Here is a 21,478-nt window from a genome sequence, read left to right as displayed (position 1 = left end):
ACCAATACATCCACCTCACCTCACATACCCATCAACCAATCCATCCACCTCACCCCACACCCATGAACCAGACCATCCACCTCACCTCACATACCCATGAACCAGACAATCCACCTCACCTCACATACCCATCAACCAATCCATCCACCTCACCTCACATACCCATCAACCAGACCATCCACCTCACCCAAAATACCCATCAACCAATCTATCCACCCACCCACTCTCTCACAAGACTGCCTCCGTCCGGAGAGCGGAAGGTCGTGGGTTAGATCTCCGGCCGGGTCTCACCAAAAGATGTTAAAATAAGGTACTTGTTGATCCCTGCCTGGCGCTCGGCATTAATGGGCACAACAAGGACTGGTCAGTTCAGAGTCAGTATAATGTGTCTGAGTGGAGTATTCATGCTTAACTGCTGCATGGTATCTCAGTGAGCTAGCACTATTAAACCAGCTTAAGTCTGGGCTAGTACAAGCAGCCACACATACACACGCATGCATGTCATCATATGAGCAAAATAATCTTAAGTTCGACGTTTAACCCTATTTCCCCTCACCTCACATCACTCTCTCATAAGCTCATCCAATTACCTTGAGTGTAGCGTTGAGCACTTTCTGAATAAACACAAAGTAGATGTTGGTAGTCACTACTGGTGCAGAACAGTAGGTGTGTCTAACTCTGTGTGTGTCTTTACAGGAAGTTCTGTGGCCCTCACATCTGTGGTGACGCCCTTGACATAGACCAACTACACAACCACATCCTTACTGGGAGTTGGAGGAAGCACTCGGTCCTTCAGGTACCAATCTTCTGGTGGAAGGGGTTTCCAGTCTTTCGCTGTCACTGTTTGCATCCATAAAAGAACAGCCCTTTTCAGAACAACCACTAAGGCCCTGTAATCTCTGCATACAGTCCCAGGCACCCACAGAATATGAAATGATTGGTCCATAAGGAACTATATAATCGTCAACTTTTAACAGTTAACTGTTTGCATATTTTTCAATGGGGTTCTTATGTTTTGGTCACACAATGACAGAACATTTTATAACTATAAGATATCCATATTTTGCTCTGCAGAGGAAGTTGTACTGTGTAGTTTCTATGACAGAACATTTTATAACTATAAGATATCCATATTTTGTTCTGCAGAGGAAGTTGTACTGTGTAGTTTCTATGACAGAACATTTTATAACTATAAGATATCCATATTTTTCTCTGCAGAGGAAGTTGTACAGTGTAGTTTCTATGACAGAACATTTTATAACTATAAGATATCCATATTTTTCTCTGCAGAGGAAGTTGTACTGTGTAGTTTCTATGACAGAACATTTTATAACTATAAGATATCCATATTTTTCTCTGCAGAGGAAGTTGTACAGTGTAGTTTCTATGACCATTTTATAACTATAAGATATCCATATTTTTCTCTGCAGGGGAAGTTGTACTGTGTAGTTTCTATGACAGAACATTTTATAACTATAAGATATCCATATTTTTCTCTGCAGAGGAAGTTGTACAGTGTAGTTTCTATGACAGAACATTTTATAACTATAAGATATCCATATTTTTCTCTGCAGAGGAAGTTGTACTGTGTAGTTTCTATGACAGAACATTTTATAACTATAAGATATCCATATTTTTCTCTGCAGAGGAAGTTGTACAGTGTAGTTTCTATGACAGAACATTTTATAACTATAAGATATCCATATTTTGCTCTGCAGAGGAAGTTGTACGGTGTAGTTTCTATGTCTGCTCACATTGTCAGGTAAATAAATTGATTGCTTTGTTGCTGATTAATATTTGTTTGACATTTGACAGATCTGGGATTTCTCCCTGGGAGCTAAGATTAAGGATGTACCGCAGGACACCCTCAACTCTAGTCAGGTACGTCTGTCAGTGACTCACACCCACCAGTGGTAATAGGGAAACAATACATGTGAATATGATGATCAAAATAAAATTCCGTTTCTAAACGTGTCTGCTTACAACTGTGCTGCAGCTGTATGTGTTTCCATGTGTTGTAGCTGAGTGTTGCAGCTGTGCTTTAGTGTTAAATTTGTATGTGTCCTCGGTAGTATGTGTTATCCTCTGTTTTGCAGCTCTGTGTTATCCCATGTGCCACGAGTGCATGTGTTATCATGTGTGCCACAAGTGCATGAGTTATCCTATGTTCTGCAGCTGCATGTGTTATCCTGTGTGCCACAAGTGCACGTGTTATCCTGTGTGCTGCAGCTGCATGTGTTATCCTGTGTGCCACAACTGCACGTGTTATCCTGTGTGCCACAACTGCACGTGTTATCCTGTGTGCCACAACTGCACGTGTTATCCTGTTTGCTGCAGCTGCATGTGTTATCCTGTTTGCTGCTGCAGTGTGGATTATCCTCAGTGTTGCAGTGCTATGTCTTATGAACAGTGTTTTAGCACTGTGAGTTATCTTGTGATTTGCAGCTATATATGTTATCCTTTTCAGCTATACTGTGCCCAGTGGCTAGGCAAGGACAGCATCATCTGTGGAGGAACAGATCAGAATATGGCCAGGATTATAGACAGAGGGACACTCAATGTAAGTACACCCACATAGAGTGACGTGTACTAAATTGTAAGTACACTCCCCTAGACAATGGAGTACACCTATCTAGACAAAGGGACACTTACGTACACCCACTAGACAGATGAGTACTTAATGTAAGTACACCCACTAGACAGATGAGTGCTCAATGTAAGTACACCCACTAGACTGATGAGTATTCAATGTAAGTACACCCCCTAGACTGATGAGTATTCAATGTAAGTACACCCACTAGACAGACGAGTACTCAATGCAAGTACACCCACTAGACAGACGAGTACTCAATGTAAGTACACCCACTAGACTGATGAGTACTCAATGTAAGTACACCCACTAGACAGATGAGTACTCAATGTAAGTACAACCACTAGTCAGATGAGTACTCAATGTAAGTACACCCACTAGACAGATGAGTACTCAGTGTACTCAATGTAAGTACACCCACTTAGACTGATGAGTATTCAATGCAAGTACACCCACTAGACTGATGAGTACTCAATGTAAGTACTCAATGTAAGTACACCCACTAGACTGATGAGTACTCAATGTAAGTACACCCCCTAGACAGATGAGTACTCAATGTAAGTACACCCCCTAGACAGATGAGTACTCAATGTAAGTACATCCATTAGACAGATGAGTACTCAATGTAAGTACACCCACTAGACTGATGAGTATTCAATGCAAGTACACCCACTAGACAGACGAGTACTCAATGTAAGTACACCCACTAGACAGATGAGTACTCAATGTAAGTACACCCACTAGACAGATGAGTACTCAATGTAAGTACACCCACTCGACCTAGACACTAGACAGACGAAAGTACTCAATGTAAGTACACCCACTGGACTGATGAGTACTCAATGTAAGTACACCCACTAGACAGACGAGTACTCAATGTAAGTACACCCACTAGACAGACGAGTACTCAATGTAAGTACAACCACTAGTCAGATGAGTACTCAATGTAAGTACACCCACTAGACAGATGAGTACTCAGTGTAAGTACAACCACTAGACTGATGAGTATTCAATGCAAGTACACCCACTCGACAGACGAGTACTCAATGTAAGTACACCCACTAGACTGATGAGTACTCAATGTAAGTACACCCACTAGACAGATGAGTACTCAATGTAAGTACACCCATGAGTACTCAACAGACAGACAGATGAGTACTCAATGTAAGTACACCCACTAGACTGATGAGTACTCAGTGTAAGTACACCCACTAGACAGATGAGTACTCAATGTAAGTACACCCACTAGACAGATGAGTACTCAGTGTAAGTACACCCACTAGACAGATGAGTATTCAATGTAAGTACACCCACTAGACAGATGAGTACTCAATGTAAGTACACCCACTCGATAGATAAGTACTCAATTTAAGTACACCCACTAGACAGACGAGTACTCAATGTAAGTACACCCACTAGACTGATGAGTACTCAATGCAAGTACACCCACTAGACTGATGAGTATTCAATATAAGTACACCCACTCGACAGACGAGTACTCAATGTAAGTACACCCACTAGACAGATGAGTACTCAATGTAAGTACACCCACTCGACAGATGAGTACTCAATGTAAGTACACCCACTCGACAGATGAGTACTCAATGTAAGTACACCCACTCGACAGATGAGTACTCAATGTAAGTACACCCACTCGACAGATGAGTACTCAATGTAAGTACACCCACCTACTGAATCCTAGAGGAATTCACAATGTAAGTACTCTCATGTACCAGATAATTGATGGACAAACACTTAATGTAAGTACATCTCCATATTGGATAGTTGACAAAGGGACACTCAATATGAGTACACACACACACACACAGAATTCCTGAGAGACCATTCAGCATTTCTTGATCCCACTGTGCACTTCTGCTGCTCTATCAGTCTCGTCATGAACTTGAGCCATTTAGGAAGTTTGGAAATTTCCAAGTTAGACTTCAAAGTAGTTTGTTGTTGTTTTCCAGAGAGAAACTCATTAGTCAATTCCCCTGGTAACTCACATTTAGGTATTTTGGAGACAGTCTCTTGTTTTGTCCAAAGATTCCTTCATGATGATTCTTTTCCTGAAATGCCTGTAATATCCCTAATCATCAGGTTCCCCATTCTCTTCCCACAGAGGTTACTTGTCATATCTTCCTACGAACCTCTGTTCTAATACGGCCATATTTCCCGGTTCTCGTAAAATCCCCTAGTGGCAAAAGATCGCAACACGAATTATCTCCCTTCTTTCTATCCAATCAGAACACGTGTAACATCGACTTAGATTCAACTTGACTAACACAAGCAAATGTGAGGCCACAAATGTCCCCCATCTGCTGGGGACTTGTGTTGATGTTACACACAAGACGTTTAATGGCTAGCTTGTCCGTTGTCAACGAGGGCGATGGAGACACCACTGATCCGCCATAACATGACTGAGTTCTGTCTAGAAGAAACGTTTGCGCATCACGCAGGGGAAGAGGTTTAGGTTTCTCGAAGTATACGGAAATTACCGAGGCCTTGCGAATGATCACTTTTGAAACAACGTCGCTGATTGCACAACTAAATCTGATTGCCTCCAATCACGAGTCTTGAATGCTCACGCCATGAAAGGGCCGTATTAGAACAGAGGTTACGTAGGAAGATATGACAGGAGTAACGTCTGTGGGAAGAGAATGCAGGATCCCAAAACAACACAGTTTATTGTCGTTAAAGTTCTTTACATGTTGCCATTCTTCTCTATTTGTTCATTAATGGGTTTTTAGAGAGGAAAACATGAAAATTATTGACTCTTAATAGTCTTAGAACGTGCTTCAGGTTTTGGGTGGACTCATGCACTGAATAACAAATGATGTGAACACTGTTTGTGCTTCTTATGTTTTGGGGGGTACAGAAAACAATTTGCTTTGAACCTTGGTCATATGTGTACAAAAGGATCATTGTTGTAGGGTGCTCTTTTAGTGATGGAAGTGTCCATAAAATCACTCTAAACCTGAAACAGCCACACAAATTCCACCTTCAGGTTCAAAAGATTGATGTCTGATAAAGATCTTAATTCCTTTAGTTGTGCGAGGAAGTGTTTCTCAGTCTGGAAGTTTTCCATTGGGCAAAGTCAACAAACTGATTTCTCAATGTTTTATGTTGTAACTAAACTGAACTAAAACTCTGATCTTTTTTCACAGATCATACGAGTACCGTTCTTATGCTCTTATGATCATTGAATACATCCAGTCTCCCCACAAACTGATTATCTCGGTAATCCATTCTCTCACACAGACCACCGGTCAGCTTGTAGACCTACCTCAGGGCGTCTACTGCATCGACAATGACCGCCAAGGCAGCTACCCCCGCATCGCCATCGGCAGCAGTCGCTACATCTTCCTCGTCCGCAGCGACAAGAAAAGTCATTACAGAGGAGACTGATAGCAAGGCATCTACAGGAGCAAGGCATCACCACCACAGCAGACTTCCTCCATCTGTGATCAGAATCGTTTTAAACCAGAAGTGAAGACATATTTTTCAGCTTGATATCAACAAGTTTCATGTTTGAATTATTTCGGTAGTGAGATGGCTACAAGTCTAAAGGTGATTGTCTTGGTGTCATGTCCTTCTCCCAGTCGCCCACTAGAATACCTCAGGACCTTCAGTAATATGAAGTCTTATCCTCATTTGGCCAGTCAAAAACATGTTCCTAAGTTATAATGTGTGTAAAAAAAATTCTTTTTAACACTGAAGGCATTAAGGTGGCATTATGGTTAATGCCAGTCCTGCCGAAAGTCCAGGTTTGATTCCCCACATGGGTACACAGGGCTGTTCCTGGTGCCTTCCCACCATAAATTGATAATGCATTTCTGAACACTGTGGGCAGCAGATTTCTGTTTTCAAAAATACCGGTGTTGTAGCTTGGCATGCCCTCATCTTGCATGACGACCACAGTGTGTGCTAGATACTTGTCAGTTCTATATATCGTATATGTGAGTGGAGATGATGACAAGTTAGATGTCATATGTTGTGTACAGTCTCCAGCCACCAGATGAGTCTTTTGGACAAACACAGATGCTTCAAATATGGGATGCTGCTACAAATAAGCACAAATACTCCTTTCATGACAAAATTTTGATGGTTTAAATAATGTTGACCAGGATCCATGTAAATAGTGTTAATTTATGTATAAGGATAGGCTGACCTTATTGGACATTGTTACTGGACACAACTTCTGACAGTCTCTGAAGTGATGGACTGTGATTCATGTTGTTAGTTGTTTCTCTGAATTTGTTTTCAAACATTGTCCAGTTTTTATGAAGTATCTATAGAAGTTATAACACATTATTCAACTATACTGTACCAAACTGCTGTGGTAGGCTAGCTTGCTGAAACTGATTACACTGAGAATATCAAACCACAAGAAATATATGATGTTTCTTCTCCTAAAACTAAAATGAAGCCAACATACTGCAAAGGAACTGAAACAATTTTAGGGTTTCTAGCATTCTTTGGTGATAGAAAAGCAGAATGTTACTTTTTTTATAGAATTTGCTTCATGGCACACTGTAAAATTTATGTTTGTTGTGAACATATTTATTCTTGACATATAGGTTATTTTAGATGTGTTATATGTACACACCACCAGGCCTTCTCTGTAACTGGAAACCCTGACCAGTCTTCTGTACTTCACAGCACCGCCAACCATCACAGACTCGGTTCACTCAGATTCTTATTATTACAGTAAAGTAATTTTCTTCCAAATTTATACAAAATATCAACCAGGGTCCAGCTCATGTTTCTTTTTACTTTATGTCCTGCTCAGGAAATGTATGTACAGCAACTGTTGAATGTTGTAAGTCACAGTGTCTGAATGTGTGTCGGGAGTGTCTGTGGTGTACTCCATCAAGTAAAGAAAGATTTAAGGAAAGATGGCAATGCGTGAAGCATTTGTCTTCATCTGAAAACACACTTTTATTCATTTCCTCCAGATTGTTAACCATTTGTTTATTATTTGTCATGAACAGTATGACAATCACACATATTAAAATCCATCTGTGCATATATTTATGTCTTTACTTTGAAATATGAAATCCATTGTGAAACCATTATTCAGAACTGTCCAGTCGCTGTGAGGCTGTTTTCAGTTCCAGGAAATATATAGAAATGCTAGATCATGTTTTACTGGCTCACAGGCTTGGTAGTTAAAAGTCAATGTTTGCAAAAAATACACCTTTTAAAATATTTTATGACATTAGAATATTACTCTGAAATATGATTACATTGAACAAGCTCACATGCTAACTTATGAACAATATGGATGAGTATAGCAGTCCTAAACATACAGTTTCTCACATTGCTTCTTGTGAAAACTGGTTAATGTTTTAATGTCTTAATGTTGTTTGTTCCAAGAAGTTCTTGCTAAACGAACTGTCCATTTTTCTTGCCAGTCATGTACATGAAGTCTTTGTGGTTTGCTGGGTGGATCGAACAAGATGACCAGTTCATAACAGTATTCTACTAGCAAGGATTTCGCTGGTATTATAAAAAAATTTCAGTGTTATTTGAGAACTTTAACGTTTCGTCCAAGATATATATATCGATGACATGCTGATAATAGTGACATTATAAAGTGAAAGAATTTTGTGGGCCTTAATGTCTTTATGGGTGGTCTTGGACTTTTCAAGTGACAATGAGACTTTGAATGAGTGATATCTTAAATTTTTGTTATCATGGTACTGATGTTTCAGTACCTCAAATGATGGTTATCTAACCAATTCCTTGTCTTTGTTTCATGGTAGGAAAATACATGCTGTTTTTCTACTAAATAGTAACTTCAATCACAGGTAGTGTGTTCCGTGAATGTAAATAATCATCATTCAGGTAACATTACAGGTAACTAATTAAGCGGACAGGTCATTTACAGATGGCAATATTGTTGTAAATGTGAAAGTCGACTCCCCTCAGAACAGAAGATAGTGCACACAGAACATATACAGAGACAACACCAAGAGATGCTGCTGAGTTTCGGCTCTCTTCATCACGGTCTGTTCTATGATAGTGTGATGTTCAAAATAAAGTCTCCACTTTTCTTTCTTTCTTTCTTTTTTCTTTATGTTTTGGTGCATATCAAGGTGATAAAAAAAGACCCGTGATTTAGTCAGGACACAGGTAGCCAAGTGGATTGTGCCAAGTCATTCCTGAGTTCTGTTTAAAGATGACCAGGGAGACAAGTGTCACTTCAATACCAGATTAATGGCTTCAGCTGACGTTAGTGTGTAAGTTATTACCTCTCTCATTTATATGTGCTGTCAAACATTTCCAGATGCAGATCCGATGTATTTTAGTACTTACTGTTAGTCAACACGCTGTTCACGTGACTGTTTTTGTTAAAGGTACTTGTGACAAACAATGTTTATGTGGGGATTCCATATTGAGTTGGCCTCCAGAAAAGTAGGTAAGCTTGTTGTAGAAGGCAGAGTAATGGATAAACGGCACAGGCTTGGTTTCTATTGATTGCGATTCATGCTGTAACTGTACTTAGATGTGTATTTTGCTGCCATGAGCTTAATCTTTTTGTGCCTCACATCACACGGACAGGTGCAAATTAGGAGTTACCTGAAGGTCATTTTAATCCGAAGTTTGTGTAAAATAGGATCACTCACTGGTTTAATAATGCCTTATAGACTAGACCGAAAGGAGTTGATGTATATTGAACTCCTAAAGAAAGGTATCAATATCCTCAGTGAATGATAACATGTGAATAAATAGTCAAATTCTGACAACTACATGACGGTTGTGAAACCAAATGCCAGTAATATTACATTACACGTGTCGATTCATTTGAGAAAAGCATTTCTCTCTTGTAGCCACTCAGTGAATTTGTTTGTTTGTTTATTTGAAATAGAATGCTTTAATTGTTTACATAGATTAGGTCCTGTTTTTTATTAGGTCTGTGATTGTTGATATACTGATAATTTAATGGATTTAATTATATTTTTGTTACATGCAAATTTACAGCAATATCTATTGTACATTGCCCTGAATGATTAAATCTATTTTGATCAGACTTGTTGTAGTTGTGAATGTTTATGAATGGGTGAGTCGTATGAGTAATGACAGAAATAGATGAAAGCTTTGTACTCTGAGGTATAGAGTGTTTAAGAGTTGAGAGTGAGTGAGTGAGTTTAGTTTTAGGCCGCACTCAGCATTATTCCAGCTATATGGCGGCGGTCTGTAAATAATCGAGTCTGGACCAGATAATCCAGTGATCAACAACATGAGCATTGATCTGCACAATTGGGAACCGATGACATGTGTCAACCAAGCCAGCGAGCCTGACCACCCGATCCCGTTAGTCGCCTCTTACGACAAGCATGGGTTACTGAAGATCAATATTCTAACCCGGATCTTCACGGGTATTTAAGGGTTGGGAAATATATGAGTCAGAAAAAGTGTTGAAGGGTTAACAATTTCAGGATTTTAAAGGCCAAAGCAGCTGCAAATATTTCCCATACAGGTTGATAGGTCATGTGCAATAATGTTCACGATGTTTGCACATGATGCAGTCTCAGTGACCGTCACTTGAAGTTGGAGATACGATGTGAAGTCATTCGTTGATGTGACAAATTGATAACATGACCTCATCTGAACAGAAAGCTTCCTTCGGTGAAAATAATCAGTAGAGTTGAAATTTGATAAGTTTGTCTTCATTATCTCTAAAAATGTATAAAGTACATCAGTAGAGTAACCTACTGTGACATCTTCCCAGACCAAAGTCAATGTTGCTGATACCCATGAAGATCCGGGTTCGAAATGGTCTTAAGTAACCCATGCTTGTCTCCCGTGAGGATCTGGGTTAGAATTGTCTGCAGTAACCCATGCTTGTCTCCCGTGAAGATCTGGGTTAGAATTGGTCTTCAGTAACCCATGCTTGTCTCCCATGAAGATCCGGGTTAGAATTGATCTTCAGTAACTCATCCTTGTCTCCCATAAAGATGCGGGTTAGAATTGATCTTCAGTAACCCATGCTTGTCTCCCATAAAGATGCGGGTTAGAAATGGTCTTCAGTAACCCATGCTTGTCTCCCGTGAGGATCTGGGTTAGAATTGGTCTTCAGTAACCCATGCTTGTCTCCCATGAAGATCCGGGTTAGAACTGGACTTCAGTAACCCATGCTTGTCTCCCATGAAGATCCGGGTTAGAAATGGTCTTCAATAATGTCTCCCGTGAGGATCCGGGTTAGAATTGGTCTTCAGTAACCCATGCTTGTCTCCCGTGAAGATCCGGGTTAGAATTGGTCTTCAGCAATGTCTCCCGTGAGGATCCGGGTTAGAATTGGTTTTCAGTAACCCATGCTTGTCTCCCATGAAGATCTGGGTTAGAATTGGTCTTCAGTAACCCATACTTGTCTCCCGTGAGGATCTGGGTTAGAATTGGTTTTCAGTAACCCATACTTGTCTCCCGTGAGGATCTGGGTTAGAATTGGTTTTCAGTAACCCATGCTTGTCTCCCATGAAGATCTGGGTTAGAATTGGTTTTCAGTAACCCATACTTGTCTCCCGTGAGGATCTGGGTTAGAAATTTGTCTTCAGTACCCATTCTTGTCGTAAGAGGCGACTAAAGGGATGGGGTGGTCAGGCTCTTTGCTTTTGACATTGGGTTGTCACCATATACATGTAGCTGGAATATTGCCGAGAGCAGCGTTAAACAACCAACCAACCAACCATGTAGCTGAAGACTGCTCTCTGTGTTATATGTAGCCTGTGGACACATTGTGATCAAGTATGGAAAATCACAAATGTATAGTAGTGAATCTGACATCGAAATGAATCACCTACGTCTCGTTCCTTGCCCCATGTTAAACTAGCTGGTGCAGGCGAAGACGGCGCCATCGAAAATTGTTTCTCAGAATGTGCATTGTGATTTTGACCTGGACAGGGGTTTGTGTCATTACAGTTTCGTTTATCTGACTGAAAGTCAAGCGAGGGAAGTGCCTAAAACTCGGGCCAAGAAAAGTCGGGCTGGGCCAGACCACCGGGTACTATCAAAAATGGATTGCAAAATATATAGTGAACACGCGTCTCGGTGCATCATACGACTTCCGACTTGTCATATTTTCAACAGCTCTTACACTTCTCTGCCTCTGGAATCTGAAACTTTCATCAAGGATTTTCAATGTTGTCTCTAAAACTGCCATCAGAATCCATGTCTTGCAGGACTTCCGAGGCAGCTAATAGTCACTCCTGGAGCATCAAAGAATATTTGGATATTTGGCAAATTAATATTTTTGGGTCCAAACTTATTTCTGGTTTCCTGCAGAGTGATGAAATGTGATCTTCGCTGGACCATTACGTTTAGGGTAAGCGCGTGAAACATCTCCATGAACTGACAGTCTGGCAATATGGCGACTGTTACAATTACGTCAGTTGCCCTTTGGCCTGACAAATACAGTGATCAAGTAACCTATGCTTGTAAGAGGCTACTACATAGGTCGGATGGTAAAGCTCGGTGACGTGATTGAATTCCTGTTATCTATGCCAATTGTGGGGACCAGCGCTCGAAATTAACGTCGTTCCTTAGGCCCGAAGCCGACTGAAAACCACTCGGACCCACAACTTTTGTTAAACCCCCACTCCACCCCACCCCGGCATGCAATGCTGGGGGGATATAGTCGACGCCTCATCCGTCTGTCCAACCGTCCGTCCGTAATCATTTTGTTTCCGGAGCATAGCGCAAAGACCGTTCAATATTTTTCAACAAAAATTGGTAGATATATCAAACAAAACCTAAAGTGGTGCCTTTTGCTATTTACAGATTTTTGTCATTTTTACGTTTCTTTGTTTCAATGGAAACGTTTTGGACTTAGTAGAAGCAGATCCCAAAGTGGTGCCTTTTGCTATTTGCAAATTTTTGGCATTTGTCTTTTTCCCGGTTTCCATGGAAACGATTCAGACTTAGTCTCAAAAAGGAGTGATGGACTTCGTTTTCTGGGCACAACTCGAAAACCGTTCTATTTTTTTCAAAAGAACTTAGCAGATTTAACAAACAGAACCTAAAGTGGCGCCTTTTGCTATTTACAGATTTTTGGCATTCGTATTTTCCTTGCTTTCCATGAAAACGTTTTCAACTTAGTCTCAAAGGGGAAGGGTGGGCTTCGTTTCCGGAGAAAAACTCGAAAACCTTTCAATATCTTTCAACACAACTTGGCAGATATATCAAACAGACACTAAAGTGGTGCCTTTTGCTATTAACAGATTTTTTGTCATTTTTATTTTTCTTGGTCTCCATGGAAACATTTTGGACTTAGTCTCGAAAGCGAGGGGTGGCCTTCGTTTCCGGAGCACAACTCAAAAAACGTTCAATATCTCTCTTCAAGACATGGCACATATATCGAACAGAACCTACAGTGGTGCCTTTTGCTATTTACAGATTTTTGTCATATTTATTTTTCTCGGTTTCCACAAACGTTTTGGACTTAGTCTCAAAAGGGAAGGGTGTGCCTCGTTTCCGGAGCACAACTCAAAAACCGTTCATTATCTTTCTTCAAGACTTGGCAGTGCCTTTTGCTATTTGCAGATTTTTGGCATTTATACTTTTCCTGATTTCCATTGAAACGATTTGGACTTAGTAAAAAAATCAAGTTGGACTTTAAGTAACTGTCAGATGATTTGTTCTTTCAAATTTGTAGGGGCCGGGGGGATTTGTCATCTTCTGATGACTCTTGTTTTCTCTAGGTTCTTATGTCCGACAGCTTTTTTATCCACAACTAAAGAGTATCATTTCCATATTAAGATATAGGACCTACACATTCTGATCAAGACCCACAACTCTTTATGGTTCTGGGTCCTTAGGGCCTGCAGCCTTTCTGGGTTAAGGGTAAACGCTGGTGGGGAACCCTGCTCCTGAGGTCCGGGGTTCCGGTCCACAAAGTGTTGATAACGTTACGACCTGTCGTATCTCTATAGCTTATCACAGACTTACGAATGGAGCGCTACGAACGCCTTGAGGATCGGGACCCAGAGTCACTTATTTAATGACATCCACCATTCACCTGGGATAGGCCTACTACTGAATGCTGTGTTAAACAAAACACAAAGAAAACCGATCCAAGCCAAACACCGGCTGCTTTAGGTATCATGGGACCCGTGAAGATCCGGGGTAGAATTGATCTTCAGTAAGCCCATGCTTGTCGTAAGAGGCGACTAACGGGATCGGGTGGTCAGGCTCGCTGACTTGGTTGACACATGTCATTGTATCCCAGTTGCCTAGATCGATGCGCATGTTGTAGATCACTGAATTGTCTGGTCCAGACTCGACTATTTACAGACCGCCGCTATATAGCTAGAATATTACTAAGTGCGGCGTAAAACTAAACTCACTCACTCACTGTTGAACTGCGACATGTTATCTACTGTTCTGGACAATATACGCAGCCAGAAAACGGGGACTTCCGTCCTGCCTGTACATCGACTGATGTTGAACGCTCCACGCCAAGTACGATATATATTTTAATGTACAAACACCCACATGTGAACAACTCCAATATGTGGAATGCTTGACCCTGTATGGGAACTAACAAGCACACGTGTTCATAGCTCTAGGGAAGGGCGATGATTGAACACCGACTGCCCTCGGAACTGTCACTACAGAATATGAAGTTTGTAGTTGGTAATGTTTATAGCTGATCGTCAAGGCAGACAGGTGTACTGCTACTCAAAATTAGATTACTTAAAATCGTGTTTTCTCACTTTTATTTAAAATGGTACGATGGTCGAATTCTAATATGTATTTGTTATTTCAAAATAAATTTTTATAATGCAAGAAAGTAGAGGATAACTCTCAGTCAATTATGACGTTACATGTTGATCTGTGCACATTTTTTAAATTTTATTTTTAATTTTTAATTGCTCCCAATACGTTGAATACAAGCATATTGAGGAATATGTGTACAAAACAGCCTGTAGGCTCAATAGAGATATAGTATATTAAATATCAACAGCTGTAATGTTTTGGTTAAATAGTCATGCAGGATTAAATTCTGGGATGAGAGGAAAACATTTGGCTAAAAAGCTTTCAACATTATTATTTCTTCTGGAAATTAATTTTTCAGTGCTGAATATGTCTTTCAATATCCTTAAGTAATTATCGACTTTTGGAATTGTTTTTTTTTCAAAGAGCAAGTGTAAATATGCCTCTTAGCAGATAAGATTATGTGGTTCAGTAATGGGTTCTTACCTAAAAAGCCAAACCAGATCAAAGGTTTTGTCAAATTAAGTGCTTGGATACATTTCGTAATCCACTGTTCAAGTTTCTTCCAGAAAGTTTTGGTTTCATCACATTCCCAATGTATATGGCATAAGGTCTCACCAGAAACATTACAAAAAGAACATAATGTATTGTCAACAAGATTCATTATAGAAAGTTCTTTTTTGGTATAAACAATTCCGTGCAGAAATTTATATTGAAAATCTTACAGTTTCACATCTCTTAAATTCTTTCTGAAAATATCACAAATCATATGCCAATCAAAATCAATACAATCAAATAATGTTTCCCATTTTTGGCACATATGAGGTTTAACATTTTCAGATAACAATTTATCATAGAATAATCTTCAACCTTTTCTGGGGGATGTGAAATCCTTTTGGAGAGAATTTATATCGAGATCATTGATGTGTATATATCCATATTCGTATATAGTCTTTTACAAAGGTTCAGGTAAAACGTATATAACATATCCAAGATCCACGTGTGTACCTCATATCAAATTTAAGCCTCAAAGGATCAAAGGATATATATATATATACCCTTGTTCATCACAAAGATCTTTGATTGTCAAGATTCCACTTTTAGCCCAATGTCTAATAATGTGATTTGAGTTTCTGAAATTATTATTCAGCCTCAAAGGTTGGGATAAGATTTCAATAATGTTCTCTGCTTCTATAGTATTTTTGATGCAATATCATTTCCATGCCTTTAAAACATCTTTCCAGAAAGGATTATCAACAGTACGGCAACTATATTCTGAAATTTGCTCCATATTTTAGCATATCTTTAAAAGGAAAGTTGCATGGGTTACCAGGATATTCCTTTAAATATAGTTTGAGTTGTGTAGATAATTTCATGGCGTTAACAAAGGTCTTAAAATAATCATGCGTAGATCTCTCAAGCGCGGTGATAAAATCCTCTGGTGGGTAAAGTGTTAAAAATATGAACTAATTTTGAAAGAGCCAATGTCTTAATAACAGTAATTTTGCCTATGCACATTTGTGTATTGCTTGCAGATGTTATATAATAACCTGGAAATCTGTATGTCACGAAAATCTGGCTTTTCGTCAGACACCACACCTCTCAGCTGAATGTCCAAAAACATTTAGGAAACGCCAAGGTCACGATTTGACCACCCAATTCCACTTGGTGAATGGGTTCTGAAACCAGTTTGATGCCAGCCAAATCAATTCAGCTTCGATGATTTATAGATGGCCATAGATGCCATGGCGCTCAGAAACGACAGGGTAATTCCACATTTCGCTTCAAAATGAAATTTACGGGCACTGAATACCAACTAAACCCCGCAGACAGTATATGGACAGTTAAAAACCTGCTAAGGCTGAACTGGCCTTGATGTTTTATAAGAGAATATTCCTTGATGTCAAGGTCATATGAGGGCACGAAATGACATGACCTCGGATTTGATTGACATCGTCCCGCACGTGGCTCGCCCGACGTCTCTTTCATTGTCCCATTAAAAGCAATAAACACCTGCAACCTGTCAACACCCACTGTAGGCCTCACTTTGATGAATGACGCGACATGAAACAGACATGGAACAGATCTATACGTGTAGTGTGTGACAGCAAGGTTTCAATCAGATTCGACCGATCGATCACTAAATTCGAGTTAGGTTCCAGTGAGTGAGTTGATAAGGCTTCACGCCGCTTTTCAGTCATTCCCAAAGAAACTGCACAAATCAGAGAGGATAGTGAAGAAAAACAAAATCACTTCAGTCGCCCAAAAATGTTTATTTTCCAAAACTACAACTTGTGAATGAAGAATCTGTACTTTTTCAGCACTCAGTGAACAGTATTAAACTTGCAGCACTGGTTTGAAGTAAGGTACCCGTAACCGTCCATGTAATTTACGTTTCATACTTGAAAATATAACGTTCCCTTTCACGAAAACGCCATGGAATCACACAAAATGGGAATGAATATATTTTGGCTTTACCTGTTAAACACCTTTACCATCTTACAGTTCTACTGCGTGACGTATATTACGTTGTAACTTACGTTCTTGTTAAATTCAAAGACTGAAGTTTGATTAAAGGCCAAAGATGACAAAAACAGCAAATATCTTTGCACCAGATATGTAGTCAAAAGAAAAGAGAACATTATTCTAAAATTCAGCTGAGACAGTTGTGCAACACTGATATATCTACAAGCAACAATCACACAATGAGACTTTCGGATAAAGCTTTGGATTCATACTTATTTAGAGTAAGTTAAAGAACAATCTGTATAGTTGACAAAACGCACACTTTAATTCCATCAACATGTTAAATCGTTTTATCATCTGAAGTGATGATTCCGAAAGAAATATTCGTATGAAATTTACGTAACACCTTCAGTAATTTACGTTTGGGTGAAAACGTGGCATGATCGACAATGGAATCCATAGAATGAGCATTGCTCTGCTCACATGCAGAAATTCAAACGGTTACCAACACGTGATTTTTGATGTCTTTTGGGATTTCCCATGTAACTTCATGTAACTTCAATTAAACGTAAATTACAAAAGGTAAATTACATTTTGTTTATCTGAAGTGAAGTATATCAATCCATACCAGGCATTTGTTTAAATGACTTGTTAGTTTTCTTGCTTTTCGTGTTTCCTTTACTTTACTTGTTATTATTAAAGTATTTAAAGATCAGAAAGTGCTTTTGGGTTCATGAATCGCATCTTTCAAACTCAACGACTGCAATTGTCCACTGTTACTGGGAATGACCGTTTTAGCAAGATTTTAGCAATATCAAGGCGGGAGACTCCAGAAATGGGCTCGTATCGATTTGGGGAATCGAACCATGGTCTTCGGCGAGACGAGCGAACACTTTAACCTCAAGGCTATCCCACTAGTCTAGGTGCACTTTACATGGCCATTGATATTGTGTAGATATTGAGGATGTTTTATGTGTAAATGAAAGCGATGTTATCCTTAGGCGTGAGCCAAGGTCATAGTCACCCCCTCTGAATTTCGTATACGTTAAGAGAAATTATCATATTGGGGCGTTTTTGTCATCTCGTTGCGAAATATGAGTGAGTTTAGTTTTACACCGCACTCAGCAATATTCCAGCTGTATGGAGGCGGTCTGTAAATAATCGGGTTTGGACCAGACAACCCAGTGATCAACAGCATGAGCATCGATCTGTCTAATTGGGAACCGATGACATGTGTCAACCACGTCAGCGAGCCTGACCACCCGATCCCGTTAGTCGCCTCTTACGACAAGCATGGGTCTTGCGGGTCTTACGAAATATGAGTACACAATGCCATTTTATGCTGACGAGTAGGTGCCTGACTCTGAGAGTATGGGTTTGAATCCTGGATAGGACTCAACCTAGCAAAAGTACTAGAATCTGTACTTTACTGAGAAACTGTAATCCCAAATACAAAATAAGTTTATAACGAGATTTCTGATCATTTTGTTCATTCTCAGAAACAACATTAGGTTTGTACAGGAAAGAAAATTAACCTTTGTATTGTCATATAGCTTTTGTTTATTAATTTCACCCTTCTTACAAGTCATTTCAGGTATTTGGCAAAATAATTCTTAAGGATCGAGGAGAGTTGGAAAGTCTTGTAATGATATGCCATTGTGTCCACTGCATCTTCTCGCTACGGCAAGGGTCTTAGCCATTAACACTTGGTTCCAATATTTTAGTAGGGCGCTGTGATAAGATAAGAATATTGCTGTTTCGGCGATGAAATATAATTCGTTCATTTGTCCGTCCATTCTTTCATTCATTCATTCATTCATTCATTCCAGGTTAGAATAGGTCCCCAGCAACATTTGCTGGTGATGAAAGGCGACAAATGAATTTGGCCGTCAGACGCAGTGACATGGCTGGTTGTCTGTCATCTTACTCAGCGGCCATTCATTGGGGTGAGATTTGACTGTGATGTGAATCGTTGGCTCGTCACGCTGAAAACCGGGGTTCACTCACTCACTCACTAACTCACTCACTCACTCTAGTGTGTGGTTTATAGTGTCCCAACAACACTGAACGTTGCTAATATTTTAAATCATTGGAATGTCTGGTCCAGACAACAGACCCCCATTACTGTTCATCCACGCGTTGCACTAGCCTCTCGGTGCCAATGTTGAGTAATGGCACAAAACAAAATTACTTGTTTAAAAACAACGAGTAAATTCGGACACACCTTAAACATGTTCTCAAATATTGACAGTGCATGCAATTGACAATGAAAAATAGCTTCAGTTGATCTGTCTGTGGCAAGGTCATACGTTTAATAGAAGGATGTGTCTCCTTGGCGACAACGTTAAACCTAGACTAGTGTATCAATTGTGACTGACACACATTTCATCCCTGTCACATATCAATCAGTCAAGAAATCAAACCCAGCTGATATCAGAAGGCGGCCCCAGTTCCTGCCACCACTGTCATAGACCTCCTCGTCTCCACGCAACGTGAGTAGTACTCTGCAAGTTGTCTTTTTCTCATTTTGTCAATACTGTACATTGCACAAACTGTTCAAAATATCGTTCTGACTTTTTTGTATCAGTTATTGGTGAAGATTCGTATGTAGTTTATAGATTGAAATTTTATTATTTATCATTTAAGCCATTTAGGGACCGTTCATAATTTATGGCTAGGGGGGGTGATGATGATTTTAAGGGGGGTCACCAATTTTGTTCTTGAGAGCTAGGCGGTCATAAATTTTGTACACATATACATGGGGTGGTCATCAATTTTGTACATAAAATATGTTTAAAATTATGCTTAGAAATTATGGGTGGGGAGGGGGGGGGGGTCACTGATTTTGTACATAAATTTTAAGAGGGGGGTTGTCATTCACATTGTACAAGCTTCTCCATAAAAATCATCATCAAACACACACACACCCAGCACCCAGCCCGGCGTTAAACAAACACACACATACGAGTCTATTTTTATATTATATAGTATTTCATCTTCTGTATGCTTCTCAATTCGGACGAAGCTCAAATGCACACTGTCTTTTAGACCCGTCTCTGTTGGCAATATTCAAGCTATTATATCGCATGGGACAAACATTATCTGGACATATTGCTACCACATTAGGAACAGAAGCATATTTGACGTGGTGTGCGAGTGAACGATTGCACCACCGCATGTTACATGTGATATATAGATAACGTACATACCTTCATTTATCAGTGTACTCTGGTTCATTGTATATCATCGTATTCCAGTTGCGTACATCGATGGTCATAACGTCACTCACTGGATTGTCTGGTGCAGATTTGAGTATTTACTAGTGTGCGTAAAAAGGTTTCTTTTTTAAAAAGGAAAATCTTTGGTATTACCTCCGTAGTGCAGCAGTTTATTGTATAGCTCTGCACATCAAGAATGATGAGTGCGTGCGTGAGTGAGTGAGTGAGTGAGTGAGTGTCTGTTTAACGTCACAATCAGATACAACGCGTCAAAACCGTTAAACAGCTTTAAAAATGTATCCAGTGCCACTGTCACAACCGGGGCTTTTCCAATTTACAGCATGGCATTTTTATCGTAAATCAGTTATATGATCAACGACATGAGGAACAAGTTACTAAACTGGTGTATTTTGCCAATGTAAGATAAATTTGCTTCATACTTCTTTTATGAAACGAGGAAGCCTTTGTAAACCCTTTGTTCATATTTATGATAAATGCCTTCGTGTCAGTACGTAATTAATGAGCTGAAATAAATAAACTATTATATGCAAAGTCAAGTCTACAAAATCTTTAAAAAAACGTCTTTGATCCCCCCCCTGATTCTGATTTGCTTTTATAAATGAAGACACAGACAGTTAAGCCACCTGATCTTACGTATATCAAAAGTTGAAACCTGTTTCGTAGCCATTTAAGCGAAAAGTGAGGGACCCTTACCCTCCGTCACTTTCATTGCGTGGCAACTCATTCGTCTGTTGATCACAACTCACTCACTCACTCACTCATTCACTCACTCACTCACACTCTATTTAAAACTTAGCACTGCCTTCAGGGTTACCATGACTTGTAGTTTCAGTACAACTTCGTTCATTTGTCGGGATTTGGTATGTCAGTTTCTTATTTCAAACTGTCAATCACGAGATGAATGCGTCATATTGCATTGCTCATATTCTGTCATTTCGCTGACATTTACAGACCAGGGATAATGCTCAAATACGTTCAATATGATATGTTCAAACTACACGACTTCATGTCGACTTCCTGTATATACAGGACACGCCCTGCACCAACACTGGCGGATGTGACATAATGCCGGTGTCACGCCGACCAAGTGAACTGTTAAGGTTTAAGTATGACGCACTGGACATTTCGAAACTGTATTACGCATACGGAAGTCACGTAAACACCGGAACCGTTTCTGGTTTCCGGCCAAATATCCTGAGTCTTGCTCAAGTACTAGTTCCGTATATAACAGTGTTCAACAGATATTAAATAGTCTCAATAAACAAATCCTCCCATCAACACCACTCGAAATTAATTTAGAGAGGTATGTTTTATGTACTGTGGCACTGGTGTTAGATTTGCAACTGGTTACTGGGGGCGGTAGGACTACTAGTGAGTGAGTGAGTTTAGTTTTACGCCGCACTCAGCAATATTCCAGCTATATGGCGGCGGTCTGTAAATAATCGAGCCCGACCAGACAATCAAG

General features: G+C 39.8%; 1 protein-coding gene across 1 annotated transcript in view; it reads left to right on the top strand.

Annotated features, from left to right (window-relative positions):
• Nucleotides 1-9,626, top strand: part of LOC124253151 (WD repeat-containing protein 5-like) — a 44,639-nt gene extending 35,013 nt beyond the window's left edge. The window contains exons 7-10 of the mRNA XM_046686869.1: nucleotides 697-796; nucleotides 1,816-1,881; nucleotides 2,468-2,560; nucleotides 5,852-9,626. Coding sequence (XP_046542825.1) covers nucleotides 697-796; nucleotides 1,816-1,881; nucleotides 2,468-2,560; nucleotides 5,852-5,998 — 406 coding nt within the window. The 3' untranslated portion in view covers nucleotides 5,999-9,626. The remainder of the gene's footprint in view (nucleotides 1-696; nucleotides 797-1,815; nucleotides 1,882-2,467; nucleotides 2,561-5,851) is intronic.
• The last annotated feature ends 11,852 nt before the right edge of the window (nucleotides 9,627-21,478 follow it).

This window comes from Haliotis rubra, unplaced genomic scaffold, assembly GCF_003918875.1.
Source record: "Haliotis rubra isolate DU_JTF1 unplaced genomic scaffold, ASM391887v1 Scf532, whole genome shotgun sequence".
Classification (NCBI taxonomy): Eukaryota; Metazoa; Mollusca; class Gastropoda; order Lepetellida; family Haliotidae; genus Haliotis; species Haliotis rubra.
This window is presented reverse-complemented; position numbering and strand designations above follow the sequence as displayed.